Here is a 19,428-nt window from a genome sequence, read left to right on the forward strand (position 1 = left end):
TCACCTGGGGCCCAGAGAGGGGAGAGGTCAGGCTTGTCTATCACATGTCCTTGTTGCTATGCAGAATATCAGAAAGAGAATAGGCCAAAGGAGGTCAGAAGGAAACATTGTTTCCATATGTGAATATGTGTCTTTACCTATTGCAAACCATGTGAAGGGATGGCATGAGGAATGGGAACCAATCACTTTGCTCCACAATGTCTGTGTGTCAGTCGCCCCCTCCTTTGGCCTTGGAAGATTGTCCTCTTCCCTGGTTCCCTTTTTGCAAGGTGGAAACTAACAACAAATGTCCTCCCCCAAAAAAAAAAAAAATTTGTAAAGTGCTTATCCCACTGGCTATAGGGTGAATGCACCAATTTGTAAGTCGCTCTGGATAAGAGCGTCTGCTAAATGACGTAAATGTAATGTAAATGTTCTAAATTCATAGTACTGAACAAAACAAGTTGTTTGTATTTGGGGCTAAGGTCTGGCACAGGATGTGTGGGGTTAGTGTCTGGAACCATTGTATGTTATCTCTGAGGTTGCACCTATCCTGACCTATCGTGAGATAGTATATAACCCAGAGGCTCACTCCACTCAGTGTGCATGTTGTGACGGCTCCCTTATTAATAAGCACAATGAAGATTTTTGCAAGTATAACCTAATTGGTGGTTGGTTCTGGCTCTCCTCATTTGTTAGTGTTGTGGCTATTCTAATTGATGTAATACCACAGTAAAGACAGACCAAAAGACACATTGAATTTTTTTTATTTTATTCATTTTCCTCAAGTCTCACAACCCATTCCTGTTTCAAGTCATTGTATTCCTGCAATGTTTTACTTGTAAATATACAGAAAAAAATATAACACGTTCTAGAAATGTGAAAGCCATCCTTTCATAAGTGCATGAATCATTATTATAATGTAATGACAGAGGGAGGAGATACTGTAACATTCATTTTCATATTGTTTCATACTGTAAAGTTCATTTTCATATTGTTTCATACTGTAAAGTTCATTTTCATATTGTTTCATACTGTAAAGTTCATTTTCATATTGTTTCATACTGTAAAGTTCATTTTCATATTGTTTCATACTGTAAAGTTCATTTTCATACTGTAAAGTTCATTTTCATATTGTTTCATACTGTAAAGTTCATTTTCATATTGTTTCATGTGGAAGTGGAGAGGGATAGAGGGCCTAGGGAGTCAAGTCTGGGAAGACCTCTTCTGGACTGATGGTGGAGAAAGTAGATTGAGGTGGAGAGAGAGCGAGAGAGAGAGTAAGGGTGTCGAGCTCAGGAAGTCTTCATGAAGTTAGAGAGAGAAAAGGGGCTTTGGCTTGGACTGGTGTTGGTTGGCAGGTGGTGGTACAGCACATGATCCAGGTACTGAAGCATTCCTGGGCCAGTATTCAAAATAAAGCTTCTCAGAGTAGGAGTGCTGATCTAGGATGAGTTTTGCCCTTAAGATCATAGTGAATAAGATAATATGGACAGGGGGAGGACCTGATCGTAGATCAGCACTTCCTACTCAGACTGTGAATACGGACGGCCCTGATGGTTTTGGGGACGGGATGTTGTGTCAAGTAATGGAACTGGAGGGGGAAGAGAGGAGGGCCCTGTCCAGAAACAACCCCTAGACCCTAGTAGTAGCTCCACCCTGCCCTATGATAGGCTAGTAGTAGCTCCACCCTGCCACACGATAGGCTAGTAGCACCCTTAGCGGCATTTGCAGAAAGTTTTCAGGGAAACAGTATTTTCAACCTAACTTCCATTTCCCCTGAAAAACGGAAGTGGGGACTCCGCTCAGGCATCTTTCTACGCCTGCTACGTTAGGTTAGGCTACTAGTAGCTACAATCTGCCCTATGCTAGGCTAGTGGTAGCTCTACCCTGCCCTGTGATAGGCTAGTGGTAGCTCTACCCTGCCCTGTGATAGGCTAGTGGTAGCTCTACCCTGCCCTGTGATAGGCTAGTTGTAATTCTGCCATATTGTTTATACACATCCAATCCTTTCAGATCTACCTGTGCCTGCCTAGGTGGTAGGAACTAGGGGTTGTTTTGGATGGGGCCGAGGAGTAGTGGAGGCTTAGCTATATGGACATGGCGTCCTGGTTCTCCTGGCTGTCCTGGCTCTTCTGGTCCTGGGAGGGGCCGTTGGGGCTCTCCTGTTGCCCTGAGGCATGCCCTGAGCTGGGCATCAGTCTGTGGTAGAGGTCCTGTACGGTGCCCAGGGTCTCTGACATGTCCTCTGGGTAGCGTGTCTGCAGCTCCTCGTTGGCAACATAGTGGCTGTCATGGAACTCTGAGAAGTAGCGTCCCACCTCCGGGTGAGCGATCTCCAGAGGGGCGGAATGAGGCTCCAGATTTTCTGGGAGATGAGAAAAAGAGGCGTAAAGATAATTTTTTTTAAAAAACAGCTGCATATTCTGTGTACATTTGAAAGTTTATAGGCCTACACCTCAGCAGACAGGGATACTACTCATCCAGCATGTATAACTCTTCAATAAGCATTTGTCATGTTTCTTCTCAGAGCGCCTCCTTAACAAACTACCACTGCCCTGACATATTGAGAATGTCTTTCAGTGACATGTACAGCATGTTAGTCTGTCTGGTATAGATGTACCCTGGGCAGCGTATCGGCAGGTGCCGTCCTCCACTAAGACGTTGTAGAAGGGCTGGTTAGCCCCGCTGGACAGCTGGTGGACCCTCATGGTGGTGATCCACTCCTGGCTCATGGTGCACTTGGGGTCCCAGCCATAGATCGCACAGTTATAGCCAGACCTGGTGTCAGAGATGGAGATGAGGTACAGTGTCACACATGGGGAAAGGGCACACTACAGGTTTACAAATCATAATGATTATAATACAAATTATTATTTCATAAATAGTTATTCTGCCATTCATCAGAATACAGTAGAGTTTTACATTGACAGTGTTATTCAGCAGTAGAGGATTACAACTTTACCTAGAAAGAGGGTGGTGGAGGACAAACAACTGATTCAGGGATGGATGGATGGATAAACCGATGGAAAGATCAAGGGATTGATAGACAGGAAGGATTAATAGACGGAATAGATAAACAGACAGGCAGGCAGGCAGGCAGGCAGACTGCTCAGACAGGCAGGCAGACAGACAGACAGACTGCTCGGACAGGCAGGCAGGCAGACAGACAGACAGACTGCTCGGACAGGCAGACAGACAGACTGCTCAGACAGGCAGGCAGACAGACAGATTGCTCGGACAGGCAGGCAGGCAGACGGACTGCTCGGACAGGCAGGCAGGCAGACAGACAGACTGCTCGGACAGGCAGGCAGGCAGACAGACAGACTGCTCGGACAGGCAGGCAGGCAGACAGACTGCTCGGACAGGCAGGCAGACTGCTCGGACAGGCAGACTGACTGCTCGGACAGGCAGACTGACTGCTCGGACCCACCTCTTGTGTTTCATGATGAGGCCTACACTGTATTGCAGCTCTAGGTGTTCGGGGGTGCTGCGTCTCTTCACCTCTGGCTCTACAGGGTGTTTCTTGTGCTGGATGTGCTCCAAGGTGTGCTGCACCAGATAACCCACTGCCCCGTGTTGGGACGGGTCTAACGCCTGGATGTGCTGCAGGATGTCGAGGACCTGGAAGAGGCAGGAGAGGGGTGAGACATCAAGCAGACACCAGTCATTATCAGTTGGGGAAAGCTTGTCCTCTACTCTGTACCGTAGTAAGCAGGTAGAGGCAGGTAAACGGTTAGAGCGTTGGGCCAGTAACCGAAAGGTCGCTAGTTTGAATACCTGAGCCGACGAGGTGAGAAATCTGTTGATGTGCCCTTGAGCAAGGCACTTAACCCTTATTTGCTCCAGGGGCGCCGTACTACTATTGCTGACCCTGTAACACAACACAATTCACTACCCCTATCCGGTGTATGTGACAATAAAACGTTTAAAAAAAGAGGAGGCAGAACAATAGCCAAATGACACAAGCCAAATTAATGTTTTTAACAACAATCTGCAGTATCAAAGCCAGGATAAAGCCATTTGGTCCACTTACATGTACACTACATTATTTCAGTTTCTATGTGATTATAATCAAATGCAAAATAACTCATAATTAATAAATAAATAGCCTATACTTCGATGAATGGACAAATACACTACATGACCAAAAGTATGTGGACACCTGCTCGTCGAACATCTCATTCCAAAATCACGAGCATTAATATGGAGTTGGTCCCCCCTTTGCTGCTATAACAGCCTCCACTCTTCTGGGAAGGCTTTCCACTAGATGTTGGAACAATGCGGTCCTCTGTAGCTCAATTGGTAGTGCATGGCGCTTGTAACACCAGGGTAGTGGGTTCGATCCCCGGGACCACCCATACGTAAAAATGTATGCACACATGACTGTAAGTCGCTTTGGATAAAAGCATCTGCTAAATGGCATATTATATTATTTAATTATAATGCTGCGAGGACTTGCTTCCATTCTGCCACAAGAGCATTGGTGAGGTCGGGCACTGATGTTGGGCGATTAGGCCTGGCTCGCAGTCAGAGTTCCAATTCATCCCAAAAGTGTTTGATGGGGTTGAGGTCAGGGCTCTGTGCAGGCCAGTCAAGTTCTTCCACACCGATCTCAAAAAACAATTTCTGTATGGACCTTGCTTTGTGCACGGGGGCATTGTCATGCTGAAACAGGAAAGGGCCTTCCCCAAACTGTTGCCACAAAGTCGGAAGCACAGAATTGTCTAGAATGTAATTGTATGCTGTAGCGTTACGATTTCCCTTCACTGGAATTAAGGGGCCTAGCCCGAACCATGAAAAACAGACCCAGACCATTATTCCTCCTCCACCAAACTTTACAGTTGCCGTTATGCATTGGGGCAGGTAGCGTTCTCCTGGAATCCGCCAAACCCAGATTCCTCTGTCGGACTGCCAGATGGTGAAGCGTGATTTATCACTCCAGAGAATGCATTTCCACTGCTGCAGAGTCCAATGGCGGCGAGCTTTACACCACTCCAGCCGACGCTTGGCATTGCGCATGGTGATCTTAGGCTTGTGGTGGCTGCTCGGCCATGGAAACCCATTTCATGAAGCTTCCGAAGAACAGTTGCAACCGACGACAGACGACTTTTACGCGCTTCAGCACTCAGCAGTCCCGTTCTGTGAGCTTGTGTGGCCCAAAACTTTGCTGCTTAGCCGTTGTTGCTCCTAGATGTTTTTCCGCTTTACAATAACATCACTTACAGTTGACCGGGGCAGCTCTAGCAAGGCAGAAATTTGACGAATTGACTTGTTGGAAAGGTGGCATCCTATGACGGTGCCACGTTGAACGTCACTGAGCTCTTCAGTAAGGCCATTCTACTGCCAATGTTTGTCTATGGAGATTGCATGGCTGCGTGCTCGATTTTACACATCTGTCAGCAACAGGTGTGGCTGAAATAGCCGAATCCACTAATATGAAGAGGTGTCCACCTACTTTTTGGCCATGTAGTGTATTTGGGTTTCGTGTGGCTCAGTTGGTAGAGCATGGCTCTTGCAACGCCAGGGTTGCGGGTTCGATTCCCACGGGGGAGTCGCTCTGGATAAGAGCGTCTGCTAAATGACTAAATGTAAATATGCCATGTTGAGATATCATGCTAACCTTCTCAGGCCAGATGCCCAGGTGGAAGTAGAGTCTGGCCTGTAGTAGAAGGTATTGGACGTTGTCTGGGTTGATGGTGAGGTAGAGATCCAGAGAGTCTCTCAGCAGCTGGTAGGATTTCTCATTGCCCTCCCTGCAAGACATAGCACAGTGATACACAGTGTTGTTTCATACCACAAATATGACAGTTGGTGACAGTTGAGTGTAGGAATGTATTTTTTACCAACTCTAACCCTAACATTACCTCAAGGATGAGATCCTGAGGACAACATAGAAAATCAGGAAAAAAGAAACATTTGGATTGATTCAATTCCATGATGTACGGTTAGAGATTTTCTGATGTCAGAAAAGCAGAAATTATTTATTAGTCAGGGGAAAAAAAGCACATCCTATGTCCATAAGTCTTACCCTCGTTTGCCGATGTTGAGCAGATTCCCCACCATCCTTAGCAGCACTTCTGTTGTACTGATGGCATTGTAGTAGTCTGCAGTCACCTGGTGACCGATGAGGTACTCACACTCCTTAGCCGTCAGCTGCTTGCCTTTACCGAAGGCGTCAATGTACACAAAATCATAGATGTCCCCATTCCTGAAATGAGACATGAAGCTTTATCAATACAAGTACAAACAGGTTACTTTGACGCGATTTCTGGTGTGCAATGCAGACAATGCTACATTGGGTATATTGAAACCCAGCAATTTTGAGAGAGCAATACTGAATTTCACCCAATCATGAACTAGTTCAAAACTAAAAGTTGAACTATCCCTTCAAGATCAATGAATTTTATGATTGATTGTCACTATGCACTACAACTATACCAGTGGATGAAAAACGTCTAGTCTTTGGTCATTAAAGAAGCATTTGCCTTCCATTCACTTCCTCTCACACTTTGGCCCCTTACCCTCTTTGTTGCTGGCACCAGCGAAGCAGGAAGTGATTGGGGAAGTTAACAGGCTCCAGTTGAACCCCCAGTTTCCTGGCCAGCGTCATGTAGAGGACAGAGAGGCTGATGGGAATGCCTGTCCGGCGGAGCAGCACCTATATAGGGAGGAGACATGGGAGTATGTGAGACACACAATGTCCATAATGTTTCCTAGGTGAATAATCAAGTCCAGGGCCCATATTCACAAAGTCTCATAGAGTAAGAGTGCTGATCTAGGATCAGGTCCCCCTGTCCAACTACTGTTATTCATCATGATTTAAAAAGACACACTGATCCTAGATCAGCACTAAAACTCTTGACACGCTTTGTGAATACAGGCCAAGGAAAACGTCATCATCATCCATGTCCTCTAGAACCTCTCTATTAGAGCTCAGAGCTACTGTACCTGCTGTATCTAGGAGTTGAGAGGGTTGTAGTAGCTCATACCTGCTGTATGTAGGAGTTGAGAGGGTTGTAGTAGCTCATACCTGCTGTATGTAGGAGTAGAGAGGGTTGTAGTAGCTCATACCTGCTGTATGTAGGAGTAGAGAGGGTTGTAGTAGCTCATACCTGCTGTATGTAGGAGTAGAGAGGGTTGTAGTAGCTCATACCTGCTGTATGTAGGAGTTGAGAGGGTTGTAGTAGCTCATACCTGCTGTATCTAGGAGTTGAGAGGGTTGTAGTAGCTCATACCTGCTGTATGTAGGAGTAGAGAGGGTTGTAGTAGCTCATACCTGCTGTATGTAGGAGTAGAGAGGGTTGTAGTAGCTCATACCTGCTGTATGTAGGAGTAGAGAGGGTTGTAGTAGCTCATACCTGCTGTATGTAGGAGTTGAGAGGGTTGTAGTAGCTCATACCTGCTGTATCTAGGAGTTGAGAGGGTTGTAGTAGCTCATACCTGCTGTATGTAGGAGTAGAGAGGGTTGTAGTAGCTCATACCTGCTGTATGTAGGAGTAGAGAGGGTTGTAGTAGCTCATACCTGCTGTATGTAGGAGTAGAGAGGGTTGTAGTAGCTCATACCTGCTGTATGTAGGAGTAGAGAGGGTTGTAGTAGCTCATACCTGCTGTATGTAGGAGTAGAGAGGGTTGTAGTAGCTCATACCTGCTGTATGTAGGAGTAGAGAGGGTTGTAGTAGCTCATACCTGCTGTATGTAGGAGTAGAGAGGGTTGTAGTAGCTCATATCTGCTGTATGTAGGAGTAGAGAGGGTTGTAGTAGCTCATACCTGCTGTATGTAGGAGTAGAGAGGGTTGTAGTAGCTCATACCTGCTGTATGTAGGAGTAGAGAGGGTTGTAGTAGCTCATACCTGCTGTATGTAGGAGTAGAGAGGGTTGTAGCAGCTCATACCTGCTGTATGTAGGAGTAGAGAGGGTTGTAGTAGCTCATACCTGCTGTATGTAGGAGTAGAGAGGGTTGTAGTAGCTCATATCTGCTGTATGTAGGAGTAGAGAGGGTTGTAGCAGCTCATACCTGCTGTATGTAGGAGTTGAGGGTTGTAGCAGCTCATACCTGCTGTATCTAGGAGTAGAGAGGGTTGTAGCAGCTCATACCTGCTGTATGTAGGAGTAGAGAGGGTTGTAGCAGCTCATACCTGCTGTATGTAGGAGTAGAGAGGATTGTAGCAGCTCATACCTGCTGTATGTAGGAGTGGAGAGGGTTGTAGTAGCTCATACCTGCTGTATGTAGGAGTGGAGAGGGTTGTAGTAGCTCATACCTGCTGTATGTAGGAGTAGAGAGGGTTGTAGTAGCTCATACCTGCTGTATGTAGGAGTAGAGAGGGTTGTAGTAGCTCATACCTGCTGTATGTAGGAGTAGAGAGGGTTGTAGCAGCTCATACCTGCTGTATGTAGGAGTAGAGAGGGTTGTAGCAGCTCATACCTGCTGTATATAGGAGTAGAGAGGGTTGTAGCAGCTCATACCTGCTGTATGTAGGAGTAGAGAGGGTTGTAGCAGCTCATACCTGCTGTATGTAGGAGTAGAGAGGGTTGTAGCAGCTCATACCTGCTGTATGTAGGAGTTGAGAGGGTTGTAGCAGCTCATACCTGCTGTATGTAGGAGTAGAGAGGGTTGTAGTAGCTCATACCTGCTGTATGTAGGAGTAGAGAGGGTTGTAGTAGCTCATACCTGCTGTATGTAGGAGTTGAGAGGGTTGTAGTAGCTCATACCTGCTGTATGTAGGAGTTGAGAGGGTTGTAGCAGCTCATACCTGCTGTATGTAGGAGTTGAGAGGGTTGTAGTAGTCACACTCGTTGCCCTTGTACTGAAGCTGCTCGTATAAAACAGCGTTGAGGGCAACGACCACCTGTCTCTGGAGATCAAAGTCCTCTACAGCAAAACAGTCACCTAGAATCAGACACAATCAGAAAACAGGATCACATTATAAAGTACATCAGAATTAAACCAGATCTACCTGGTTAGATATTTTAAAGGGCTAGTTCACTCTAAAATCAAGTTTGGCATTTTCAGAACAAAAAATGGGCATGTGCTCAAAACGACAGACTAATTATTCTGCTTTAAATCCACAAGACTACTTTTCCACATGAACACTACTTTTGAGGTCTGACAATGCCTGCCTTGGTATGAGCTCTTTGTATTCATTCCTAAGAGACACTGAGAGAACATGTGTTTCCATCCAACTCCTCAGTTCAGACCAACCTTGTGTGACCCTCAGGCTTGGATGAGAGGGGTTCTTTATCCGCAGCATCTTCTTGATCTTGTCAGTGATCTCCTCCAGCTGGGAGGATATACCGTCCAACGACACATCCGCCAGGGGGTTACAATACTGGTCCACCAGCACAGCTCCTACAACAGGAGAGGAGGCAATATGAGACTGTAAAAATACATGGTTAAAAGCTGGTTATACACCACATTTTTTCTTATGACGTTAACACTATTTCTTTTATTTTCAAAACCCCCAATGAATATGGAAAAACAGACATTGTTTTTTCCCCAAGCATGTCATTATTCCCAAGATTCCCAACATTATTCCCAAGATTTCCAACATTATTCACAAGAAGACCATGCTAACCAAGCTGTTTCTCTGAGTTTGTTTCCACTAGTCACTAGGATAAGAGTGTATTGTGCTGTGCAGTGCAGTGTATGGCTAGGCCCACTCCACATGTACGGTATTATGTCCATATTATTCAGTGTTACTTTGTTTACACTGCAAGTCATGAGAGTGTATGATAAACCTAAGTGCAGTGCAGTGTATTGCTAGGCCCACTCCACATCCATGACTCACCCTCTAGTGCTGACTGCTGCTCTGCAGGCTGCTCCAGAAACACCTTTAAACTCCTCAGGATGTTCTGCTGGCGCAGGAAATAAAGGATTTTCTTTGCATAGTACTTCAGTGTCAGGCTTTTCCTACGGGAGGCAGGCAGAGTGGGGCGAAAGAGAGGAGAAAGAGTGAGTGAGGGACAGAGAGAAGGAACAAGAAAGCGAGAAAGAGGGAGGGAGAGAGAGAAAGAAAAAGGCGAGAGAGAAAGAGAGAGAGGGCAAGTGAGGTGAAAATGAGAGAGAAAGAAAGCAAGAGAGAGAAGACGGGGAGAAAAACAGAGATTTTCATTGTCCATTGTTACAACGCTCCAGGGAGGATTAACACGTACACTACCATTCAAAAGTTTGGGGTCACTTAGAAATGTCCTTGTTTTCCATGAAAACATACATGAAATGAGTTTGAATAGGAAATATAGCAAAATGAATAGGAAATGTAGTCATTGACAAGGTTAGAAATAATGGTTTTTAATTGAAATAATAATTGTGTCCTTCAAAGTTTGCATCCGTCAAAGAATCCTCAATTTGCAGCAATTACAGCCTTGCAGACCTTTGGCATTCTAGTTGGCAATTTGTTGAGGTAATCTGAAGAGATTTCACCCCATGCTTCCTGAAGCACCTCCCACGTACCATACAGTCAAGCTGCTCCCACAACAGCTTAATAGGGTTGAGATCCGGTGACTGTGCTGGCCACTCCATTATAGACAGAATACCAGCTTACTGCATCTTCCCTAAATAGTTCTTGCATAGTTTGGAGCTGTGCTTTGGGTCATTGTCCTGTTGTAGGAGGAAATTGGCTCCAATCAAGCGCCATTCACAGGGTATGACATGGCGTTAAAAAATGGAGTGATATCCTTCCTTCTTCAAGATCCCTTTTACCCTGTACAAATCTCCCACTTTACCACCACCAAAGCACCCCCAGACCATCACATTGCCTCCACCATGCTTGACAGATGGCAACAAGCACTCCTCCAGCATCTTTTCATTTGGTCTGCGTCTCGCAAATGTTATTCTTTGTGATCCGAACACCTCAAACTTCGATTTGTCTGCCCATAACACTTTTTTCCAATCTTCCTCTTTTGCCCATCTTAATCTTTTATTTTTATTGGCCAGTCTGAGATATGGCTTTTTCTTTGCAACTCTGCCTAGAAGGTCAGCATCCCGGAGTCACCTCTTCACTGTTGACGTTGAGACTGGTGTTTTGCGGGTACTATTTAATGAAGCTGCCAGTTGAGGACCTGTGAGGCGTCTGTTTCTCAAACTAGACACTAATGTATTTGTCCTCTTGCTCAGTTGGGCACCGGGGCCTCCCACTCCTCTTTCTATTCTGGTTAGAGCCAGTATGCACTGTTCTGTGAAGGGAGTAGTACACAGCATTGTACGAGATCTTAAGTTTCTTGGCAATTTCTCGCATGGAACAGCCTTCATTTCTCAGAACAAGAATAGACTGACGAGTTTCTGAAGAAAGTTATTTGTTTCTGGACATTTTCAGCCAGTAATCGAACCCACAATGGTTGATGCTCCAGATACTCAACTAGTCTCAAGAAGGCCAGTTTTATTGCTTCTTTAATCAGCACAACCGTTTTCAGCTGTGCTAACATAATTGCAAAAGGGTTTTCTAATGATCAATTAGTCTTTTAAAATGATAAACTTGGATTAATAAACACAACGTGCCATTGGAACACAGGACTGATGGTTGCTGATAATGGGCCTCTGTACACCTACGTAGATATTCCATAAAAAATCTGCAGTTTCCAGCTACAATAGCCATTTACAACATTAACAATGTCTACACTGTAATTCTGATCAATTTGATGTTTTTTTTCAATGGACAAAAAAAATGTTTTTCTTTCGAAAACAAGGAAATGTCTAAGTGACCCCAAACTTTTGAACGGTTGTGTTAAAACAGAACTAATGGCCAAAGATAGTTGTTCCCGCTGGACTGGAGTGTGGACATGGTTCTTACCTCCTGTCTGAGTTGAGTATGGAAAGCAGCTCGTCTTCACAGAAGTGCTCTGGGGCGCCGAGGGACTCGATCTCAGCAAAGCTGTCCCCCAGCACCTGGCCAACGCAAGGCTGCGTTGCAGATCTCTGGGTTAGTGCTAAAGAGGCCAGCCAAGCTCACACACACACACTCAAATACGGACACCATTACACGCACATGCACGCAGTGCAGGCAACATGCGCTCAACACACACAGTGCACATTTACACCATCAGGCCAGCCAAGTCACATTGAGCATGATGTGGTGGGGTTAGGATTGCCAATAAATACAGTATCTTTCATGCTAAGTTTTTACAATGTTAGTAACACCTCTTTCCATCTCCACAAAGTACACTGAACAAAAATATAAACACAACATGTAAAGTGTTGGTCCCATGTTTCATGAGCTGAAAGAAAAAATCCCATACATTTCCACAAAAAGCTTATTTCTCTCAAATGTTGTGCACATCAACCTGACAGGTGTGGAATATCAAAAAGCTGATCATTACATAGGTGCAGCTTGTGCTGGGGACAATAAAAGGCCACTTTAAAATGTGCAGCTTTGTCACACAACACAATGCCACAGATGTCTCAAGTTTTGAGGGAGCGTGCAATTGTCATGCAGACTGCAGGAATGTCCACCAGAGCTGTTGCCAGAGAATTGAATGTTCATTTCTCTACCATAAGCTGCCTCCAACGTCATTTTAGAGAATTTGGCAGTACGTCCAACCGGCCTCACAACCGTAACCACGCCAGATCAGGACCTCCACATCCGGCTTCTTCACCTGCGAGATTGTCTGAGGAGTATTTCGGTCTGTAATGAAGCCCTTTTGTGGGGGAAAACTCATTCTGATTGGCTGGGCCTGGCTCCCAAGTGGATGGGCTTATGCGCTCCCAGGCCCACCCATGGCTTCACCCCTGCCCAGTCATGTGATATCCATAGATTAGGGCCTAATTTATTTATTTCAATTGACTGATTTCTTTATATGAACTGAAATTGTTGCATGTTGCGTTTATATTTTTGTTCAGGCTAGGCTAAGTCAGAATGACAATAACCATGGCAGCGTACTACTAAAGACATCACTTACAACTTCCGTGAAGAATCTCTGGGAGATGGATACAACTGTTCGTCGTATTTGTAGACCAACAGTGTGCCGCGTTCTGTATTCTTTCAGCCAATCATAACACTCGTTCAGGCGGTAATGCTTCTGTAATCTTGGCCATCTGGGGAGTGTAGGAAAAGGGACTGTAGTCAGAAAGTTAAGGCAGACAGTTAGCCATATAAAAAGTATTGACTTGAGGTGTGTGACAGTCTGACAGATATGATCATTCACAATATAACAATCCAAAAGAATCTAATGTCTGCAATCTGCATTAGGCTTAAATTTTGTGCTGAATAATTAACCAACATTTAATTTTTTGGGGTTATTAAACAACTAATTGACCAACGTTGGTTCATTTACTTGAATTTCGTTTAGTTAATTTTTTGTGTGTGAGCCTAACGCACCGTTTCGCTAGAGTAATTAAATAATTCACAAAATAAATCAAATCATGAACCAGGTGGAACGCTGGGCTTAAAGGAGTTGTAGTTTTCATTAAGCAGATATTCAACCTAGTTCAGCGCAGAAACCTGGTATTTAACTACAATGACCATAATCAATTGCGCCAGTTTGGAAGAGGCAAAGCGAAAGGTTTCACTCTCGCAAAAATCTGTCTAAAACAAGCCCTATGTGTTTCTATGGGCTTATTTTGGACCTAAGTTTGTCACCTGCCTTCCCACCTTTGGGACAACGACTCCCTTTGTTAGGGCGGAGACATGAGCATTTCGTCATTATATACAGATCTCTGGAAGGATACACTTTTATACCTGCTACGTTACGTTAGATACACACAGACCACATGAGAGAGGAATGTACACAACGACAAGAGGGCCAGAGATAATTTGTGAAAGTATGCCTTATCTACTTTGAAGAACTAGTAAAATGATTGTCAGACAGTTCTGCAGCATACTTTGGCAGCCTAGCTATACTGACCAAAAATATCAAATGCAACATGTAAAGTGTTGGTCCCATGTTTCATGAGCTGAAATAAAAGATCCCAGAAATGTTCCATAAGCACAAAAAGCTTATTTCTCTCACATTTTGTGCACAAATTTGTTTACATCCCTGTTAGTGTGCATTTTTCCTTTGCCAAGATAATCCATCCACCTGACAGGTGTGGCATATCAAGAAGCTGATTAAACAGCATGATCATTACACAGGTACACATTGTGCTGCGGACAATAAACGGACGCTCTAAAATGTGCAGTTGTTTCACACAACACAATGCCACAGATGTCTCAAGTTGAGGGAGCGTGCAATTGGCATGCTGACTGCAGGTATGTCCACAAGAGCTGTTGCCAGAGAACTGAATGTTAACTTCTCTACCATAAGCCCCCTCCAACGTTGTTTTAGAGAATTTGGCAGTGAGTCCAACTGACCTCATAACCGCAGATCACGTGTAACCACGCCAGCCCAGGACCTCCACATCCAGCTTCTTCCTCCGAGGGATAGTCTGAGACCAGCCACCCGGACAGCTGATGAAACTGAGGAGTATTTAAGTATGTAATAAAGCCCTTTTGTGGGGAAAAACTCATTCTGATTGGCTGGGCCTGGCTCCCAAGTGAGTGGGCCTATGCCCTCCCAGGCCCACCCATGGCTGCACCCCTGCCCAGTCATGTGAAATTCATAGATTAGGACCTAATGAATTTATTTCAATTGACTGATTTCCTTATATGAACTGTAACTCAGTAAAATCTTTGAAATTGTTGTATGTTGCGTTTATATTTTTGTTCAGTATAGCTAGGCTAAGTCAGAATGACAATGGGGCGGCAGGTAGCTTAGCGGTTAAGAGCGTTGTGCCAGTAACCGAAAGGTCGCTGGTTCTAATCCCGAGCCAAATAGGTGAAATATCTGTCGATATGCCCTTGAGCAAGGCACTTAACCCTAATTGCTCATGTAAGTCGCTCTGGATAAGAGCGTCTACTAAATGACTAAAATGTAAATGTAATAACCATGGCAGTGTACTACTAAAGACATCACCTACAACTTCCATGCATGTTGTATTTATATTTTTGTTCAGTATAAATAGGATGACTAAAGACAGTACAGTATGGGGAGGACATAATGTTAGATGGCCTGGCTGACTGCTAATGCCTGAGCAGAGATGAGATTATTACTTTAAGGAATTAAAAATAATAAAGTAATCAAATAAAACCTAAGTAATATACACAACTTAAATATTGTATTATTTCACAGTAATTTCCTATTTTTCTATTGATGTCTACCCAATGTGGACCTGATCAGAGACAATGGAATATTTTCAATGTTTAGGCTTTGGAATTTCCATTAAAAATGTTCTTAAAACATTGTAAAGTCATTGTTTCATAATGCATTTCATGTTTAAAATAAATAAATAAATCGAAACCCGTGATAATTTTTTTTATAATCGAACCGACTTCAAAAAGCACTAATGGCTCAGCACTACCTAAATTGCTAGCTAATAGTTTGTGGCCTTCAAAGAATACCAATAGTCTCTGAACCACTACTGCATGGGGCTCAGTCAGAGAAAAACAATCAGCAAAGTGCCATGTCAAGCCAACTGATTTTTGCAAGAACTAACGTTACACAAGACCTGCAGTCCAATCACTGTATTTCCCAGCATTCAAGGTCACACAATTTCAATATCTGTTCTCAGATGCACGACAAGGTGAAAGACAATAATTGTGAAATTGTTCATTTTTACTGAGATATTTTAGCTAAGCTGGCTACCATTGCCTTGCGTGATGTCGAATTTGGTGCATCAGCAGGATGTCAACGGCCGTTTGACAGCTGCCTTGCTTGCTCGCTATAACGGATCTGTCCTGACTGTACTGAAATAAATCTCATATTTTAGAGGGGCAACTGCGATTTAGATGCCATTTAGCATTAGATAGTTACATCTCTAGTTAGCAAGATAGCTAGCAAGATAATCATGTCAGTTCACCTGAGTTTGTACTGGTGTCCCCAGACCTTCCCCCTGCCGTGGCAAACGTCGTGTAGCCGCTTGCAGCTACAGGAAACGTTGCAAATGTCGACATGTTTGAGTACAGGAAAGCATAAGATGTACTCAAGTAATTCGGCTGGTAGGTCTGTAAATGTTTTGTGTTCTGTCTCGGAAACGATCCCGTTCAGGCTGGAGCACCCCTCTCCTGCTCCAGAGGTCGCCATCTTTACTGTTTACTCCGATTACCTCAATCTACAAGCCCCGCCCCTTTCTGGCGCAGGGGGCCGAACTTCGAGATCACACATAACCGTCAATAGTGTCTCAAAACTGTCGGGAGGGGCACATTTGGAATATGTGTTTATTTTATTTATTTATTTATTTAACAAATAAATTCGTTTTATGGAATCAACTCAATGTTGTTAGTAACAACAAGACAAGTGTATGCTGCATACAGTAGTGATTTATCAACATGCCATGGTTGATATGTAAGGAAGCCAACAAATTGAATTGAAATTGTGCACACACACACATATCCAAGTATATCTGACCAAATTATGAAACACAAGCGTTGTAATTTTGAATTCCATAAAGTAAGAGTGGAAGAGGAGAAACAAGTATTGTTGTCTATCAACGATGACAAGCCACCGGGGTCTGACAACTTGGGTGGAAAATTACTGAGGATAATAGTGGACAATATTGGCACTCCTATTTGCCATATCTTAAATTTAAGCTTACTAGAAAGTGTGTGCGCTCAGGCCTGGTGGGAAGCAAAAGTAATTCCGCTACCTAAGAATAGTAAAGCCCCCTTTACTGGCTCAAATAGCCAACCAATCAGCCTGTTACCAACCCTTAGTAAAGTTTAGGAAAAAATGGTGTTTGATTATTTTACAGTTAACAAATTGACAACAGACTTTCAGCATGTTTATAGGGAAGGACATTCAACAAGCACAGCACTTACACAAATGACTGATGATTGGCTGAGAGAAATTGATGATAAAAAAGATTGTGGGGCTGTTTTGTTAGACTTCAGTGCTGCTTTTGACATTATCGATCATAGTCTGCTGCTGGAAAAACTTGTGTTATGGCTTTACACCCCCTGCTATATTGTGGATAAAGAGTTACCTGTCTAACAGAAAACAGAGGGTGTTATTTAATGGAAGCCTCTCCAACATAATCCAGGTAGAATCAGGAGTTCCCCAGGGCAGCTGTCTAGGGCCCTTACTTTTTTCAATCTTTACTAACGACATGCCACTGGCTTTGAGTAAAGCCTGTGTGTCTATGTATGCGGACGACTCAACACTATACGCGTCAGCTACTACAGCGACTGAAATGACTGCAACACTTAACAAAGCGCTGCAGTTAGTTTCAGAATGGTTGGCAAGGAATAAGTTAGTCCTAAATATTTCAAAAACTAAAAGCATTGTATTTGGGACAAATCATTCACTAACCCCTAAACCTCAACTAAATCTTGTAATGAATAATGTGTGGAAGCTGAGCAAGTCGAGGTGACTAAACTGCTTGGAGTAACCCTTGATTGTAAACTCTCATGGTCTAAACATATTGATACAACAGTAGCTAAGATGGGGAGAAGTCTGTCCACAATAAAGCGCTGCTCTACCTTCTTAACAGCACTATCAACAAGGCAGGTCCTACAGGCCCTAGTTTTGTCGCACCTGGACTACTGGTCAGTCATGTGGTTGGGTGCCACAAAGAGGGACTTAGGAAAATTGCAATTGGCTCAGAACAGGGCAGCACGGCTGGCTCTTGGATGTACACAGAGAGCTAACATTAATAATATGCATCAATCTCTCCTGGCTCAAAGTGGGGGATCCATAATAAATACAAATACAAATACACACACACACACTGTCAATTTGCTGGCCGACACCTTAGACCTTTTTTGTCTGTACAGTATACTGTACGTAGTCACAGTATTTCACAGTTGTCTTCTTCCATTTTATTATTTCTTTTTTTTAGAGTCAGCTAAACATCCAGCAGATGGTCAATTAAATAAATCAGCTTCTTTAAGGGAAACTGCTGCTTTGATGGGCAATGTATCCATGACTACTTATCAAGTCATCTGGAAAAAGGACACGGTTGTGATTTTCGCTCTTATAAAACTATGAGCAACTTCACCTCAGACAGGATGAATATTGATCCTGTTACACCTACAGAGTTGAGGATCTCTGATGTAAAGCTGACTGACACTGGGCTCTACAGTTGTGGAGTAACAGGTGAATGGGGTGTAAGGACAATGACGTGGAATTTGACCATCACAGGTAACCCTATCCTCTGATCAACCCTTATCCATTCCTGACTGAATACTTATTGCCCAATACTGTAACATTATGTTCAATCATGTTTTATCTCTTATTTTACCAGATAAATCACATTGGAAATAAACTAATTATAGAAAATATTGGTAACAATTTTGTCTAGGACAATAGTTAATGTACATGTTATATGTACATCTTAATGTCATGTCAGGTGAATGTGGCCTTCTGGAGAGGCAGGTGTTGATGCTGGTCCTCAGAGTAGGGCTGTACTTTACTGGGCTTATCATCACCTACCACATCACCAGGTGTACAGTGGGGAAAAAAGTATTTAGTCAGCCACCAATTGTGCAAGTTCTCCCACTTAAAAAGATGAGAGAGGCCTGTAATTTTCATCATAGGTACACGTCAACTATGACAGACAAAATGAGCATTTTTTTTCCAGAAAATCACATTGTAGGATTTTTTATGAATTTATTTGCAAATTATGGTGGAAAATAAGTATTTGGTCAATAACAAAAGTTTCTCAATACTTTGTTATATAGCCTTTGTTGGCAATGACACAGGTCAAACGTTTTCTGTAAGTCTTCACAAGGTTTTCACACACTGTTGCTGGTATTTTGGCCCATTCCTCCATGCAGATCTCCTCTAGAGCAGTGATGTTTTGGGGCTGTCGCTGGGCAACACGGACTTTCAACTCCCTCCAAAGATTTTCTATGGGGTTGAGATCTGGAGACTGGCTAGGCCACTCCAGGACCTTGAAATGCTTCTTACAAAGCCACTCCTTCGTTGCCCGGGCGGTGTGTTTGGGATCATTGTCATGCTGAAAGACCCAGCCACGTTTCATCTTCAATGCCCTTGCTGATGGAAGGAGGTTTTCACTCAAAATCTCACGATACATGGCCCCATTCATTCTTTCCTTTACACGGATCAGTCGTCCTGGTCCCTTTGCAGAAAAACAGCCCCAAAGCATGATGTTTCCACCCCCATGCTTCACAGTAGGTATGGTGTTCTTTGGATGCAACTCAGCATTCTTTGTCTTCCAAACACGACGAGTTGAGTTTTTACCAAAAAGTTCTATTTTGGTTTCATCTGACCATATGACATTCTCCCAATCCTCTTCTGGATCATCCAAATGCACTCTAGCAATCTTCAGACGGGCCTGGACATGTACTGGCTTAAGCAGGGGGACACGTCTGGCACTGCAGGATTTGAGTCCCTGGCGGCGTAGTGTGTTACTGATGGTAGGCTTTGTTACTTTGGTCCCAGCTCTCTGCAGGTCATTCACTAGGTCCCCCCGTGTGGTTCTGGGATTTTTGCTCACCGTTCTTGTGATCATTTTGACCCCAC

The 19,428-nt window shown here is 43.8% G+C and overlaps 1 protein-coding gene across 3 annotated transcripts; it reads right to left on the minus strand.

Annotated features, from left to right (window-relative positions):
• Nucleotides 1-730: 730 nt before the first annotated feature.
• Nucleotides 731-16,035, minus strand: LOC121530771 (F-box only protein 21). 3 transcript variants are annotated; one of them, XM_041835997.1, is made up of 13 exons: nt 15,806-16,035; nt 12,871-13,006; nt 11,766-11,875; nt 9,768-9,889; nt 9,182-9,328; nt 8,733-8,869; nt 6,504-6,640; nt 6,011-6,190; nt 5,847-5,861; nt 5,603-5,735; nt 3,413-3,603; nt 2,603-2,760; nt 731-2,347 (listed from the first exon to the last, which is right to left on the minus strand). In XM_041835997.1, exons 1-13 carry the CDS (start codon nt 16,027-16,029, stop codon nt 2,070-2,072), a joined length of 1,968 nt encoding a protein of 655 aa, XP_041691931.1. In that variant the 5' UTR covers nt 16,030-16,035; the 3' UTR covers nt 731-2,069. The 3 variants fall into 3 exon arrangements, with proteins under 3 accessions (XP_041691931.1, XP_041691934.1, XP_041691933.1); XM_041836000.1 differs by lacking the exon at nt 15,806-16,035 and adding an exon at nt 14,262-14,302; XM_041835999.1 differs by lacking the exon at nt 5,847-5,861.
• Nucleotides 16,036-19,428: the final 3,393 nt, after the last annotated feature.

This window comes from Coregonus clupeaformis, chromosome 18 (assembly GCF_020615455.1).
Source record: "Coregonus clupeaformis isolate EN_2021a chromosome 18, ASM2061545v1, whole genome shotgun sequence".
In the NCBI taxonomy this organism is placed as follows: Eukaryota; Metazoa; Chordata; class Actinopteri; order Salmoniformes; family Salmonidae; genus Coregonus; species Coregonus clupeaformis.

Excerpts from the sequence above, each read along its gene's own strand:
- LOC121530771 (XM_041835997.1), bottom strand. The coding sequence starts at position 16,029 with ATGGCGACCTCTGGAGCAGGAGAGGGGTGCTCCAGCCTGAACGGGATC. Across the intron at positions 9,329-9,767 it reads GCAGCAGTCAGCACTAGAGG|GAGCTGTGCTGGTGGACCAG; the intron begins GTGAGTCATGGA and ends CTCCTGTTGTAG. Across the intron at positions 6,641-8,732 it reads TCAACTCCTACATACAGCAG|GTGCTGCTCCGCCGGACAGG; the intron begins GTATGAGCTGCT and ends CTCCCTATATAG.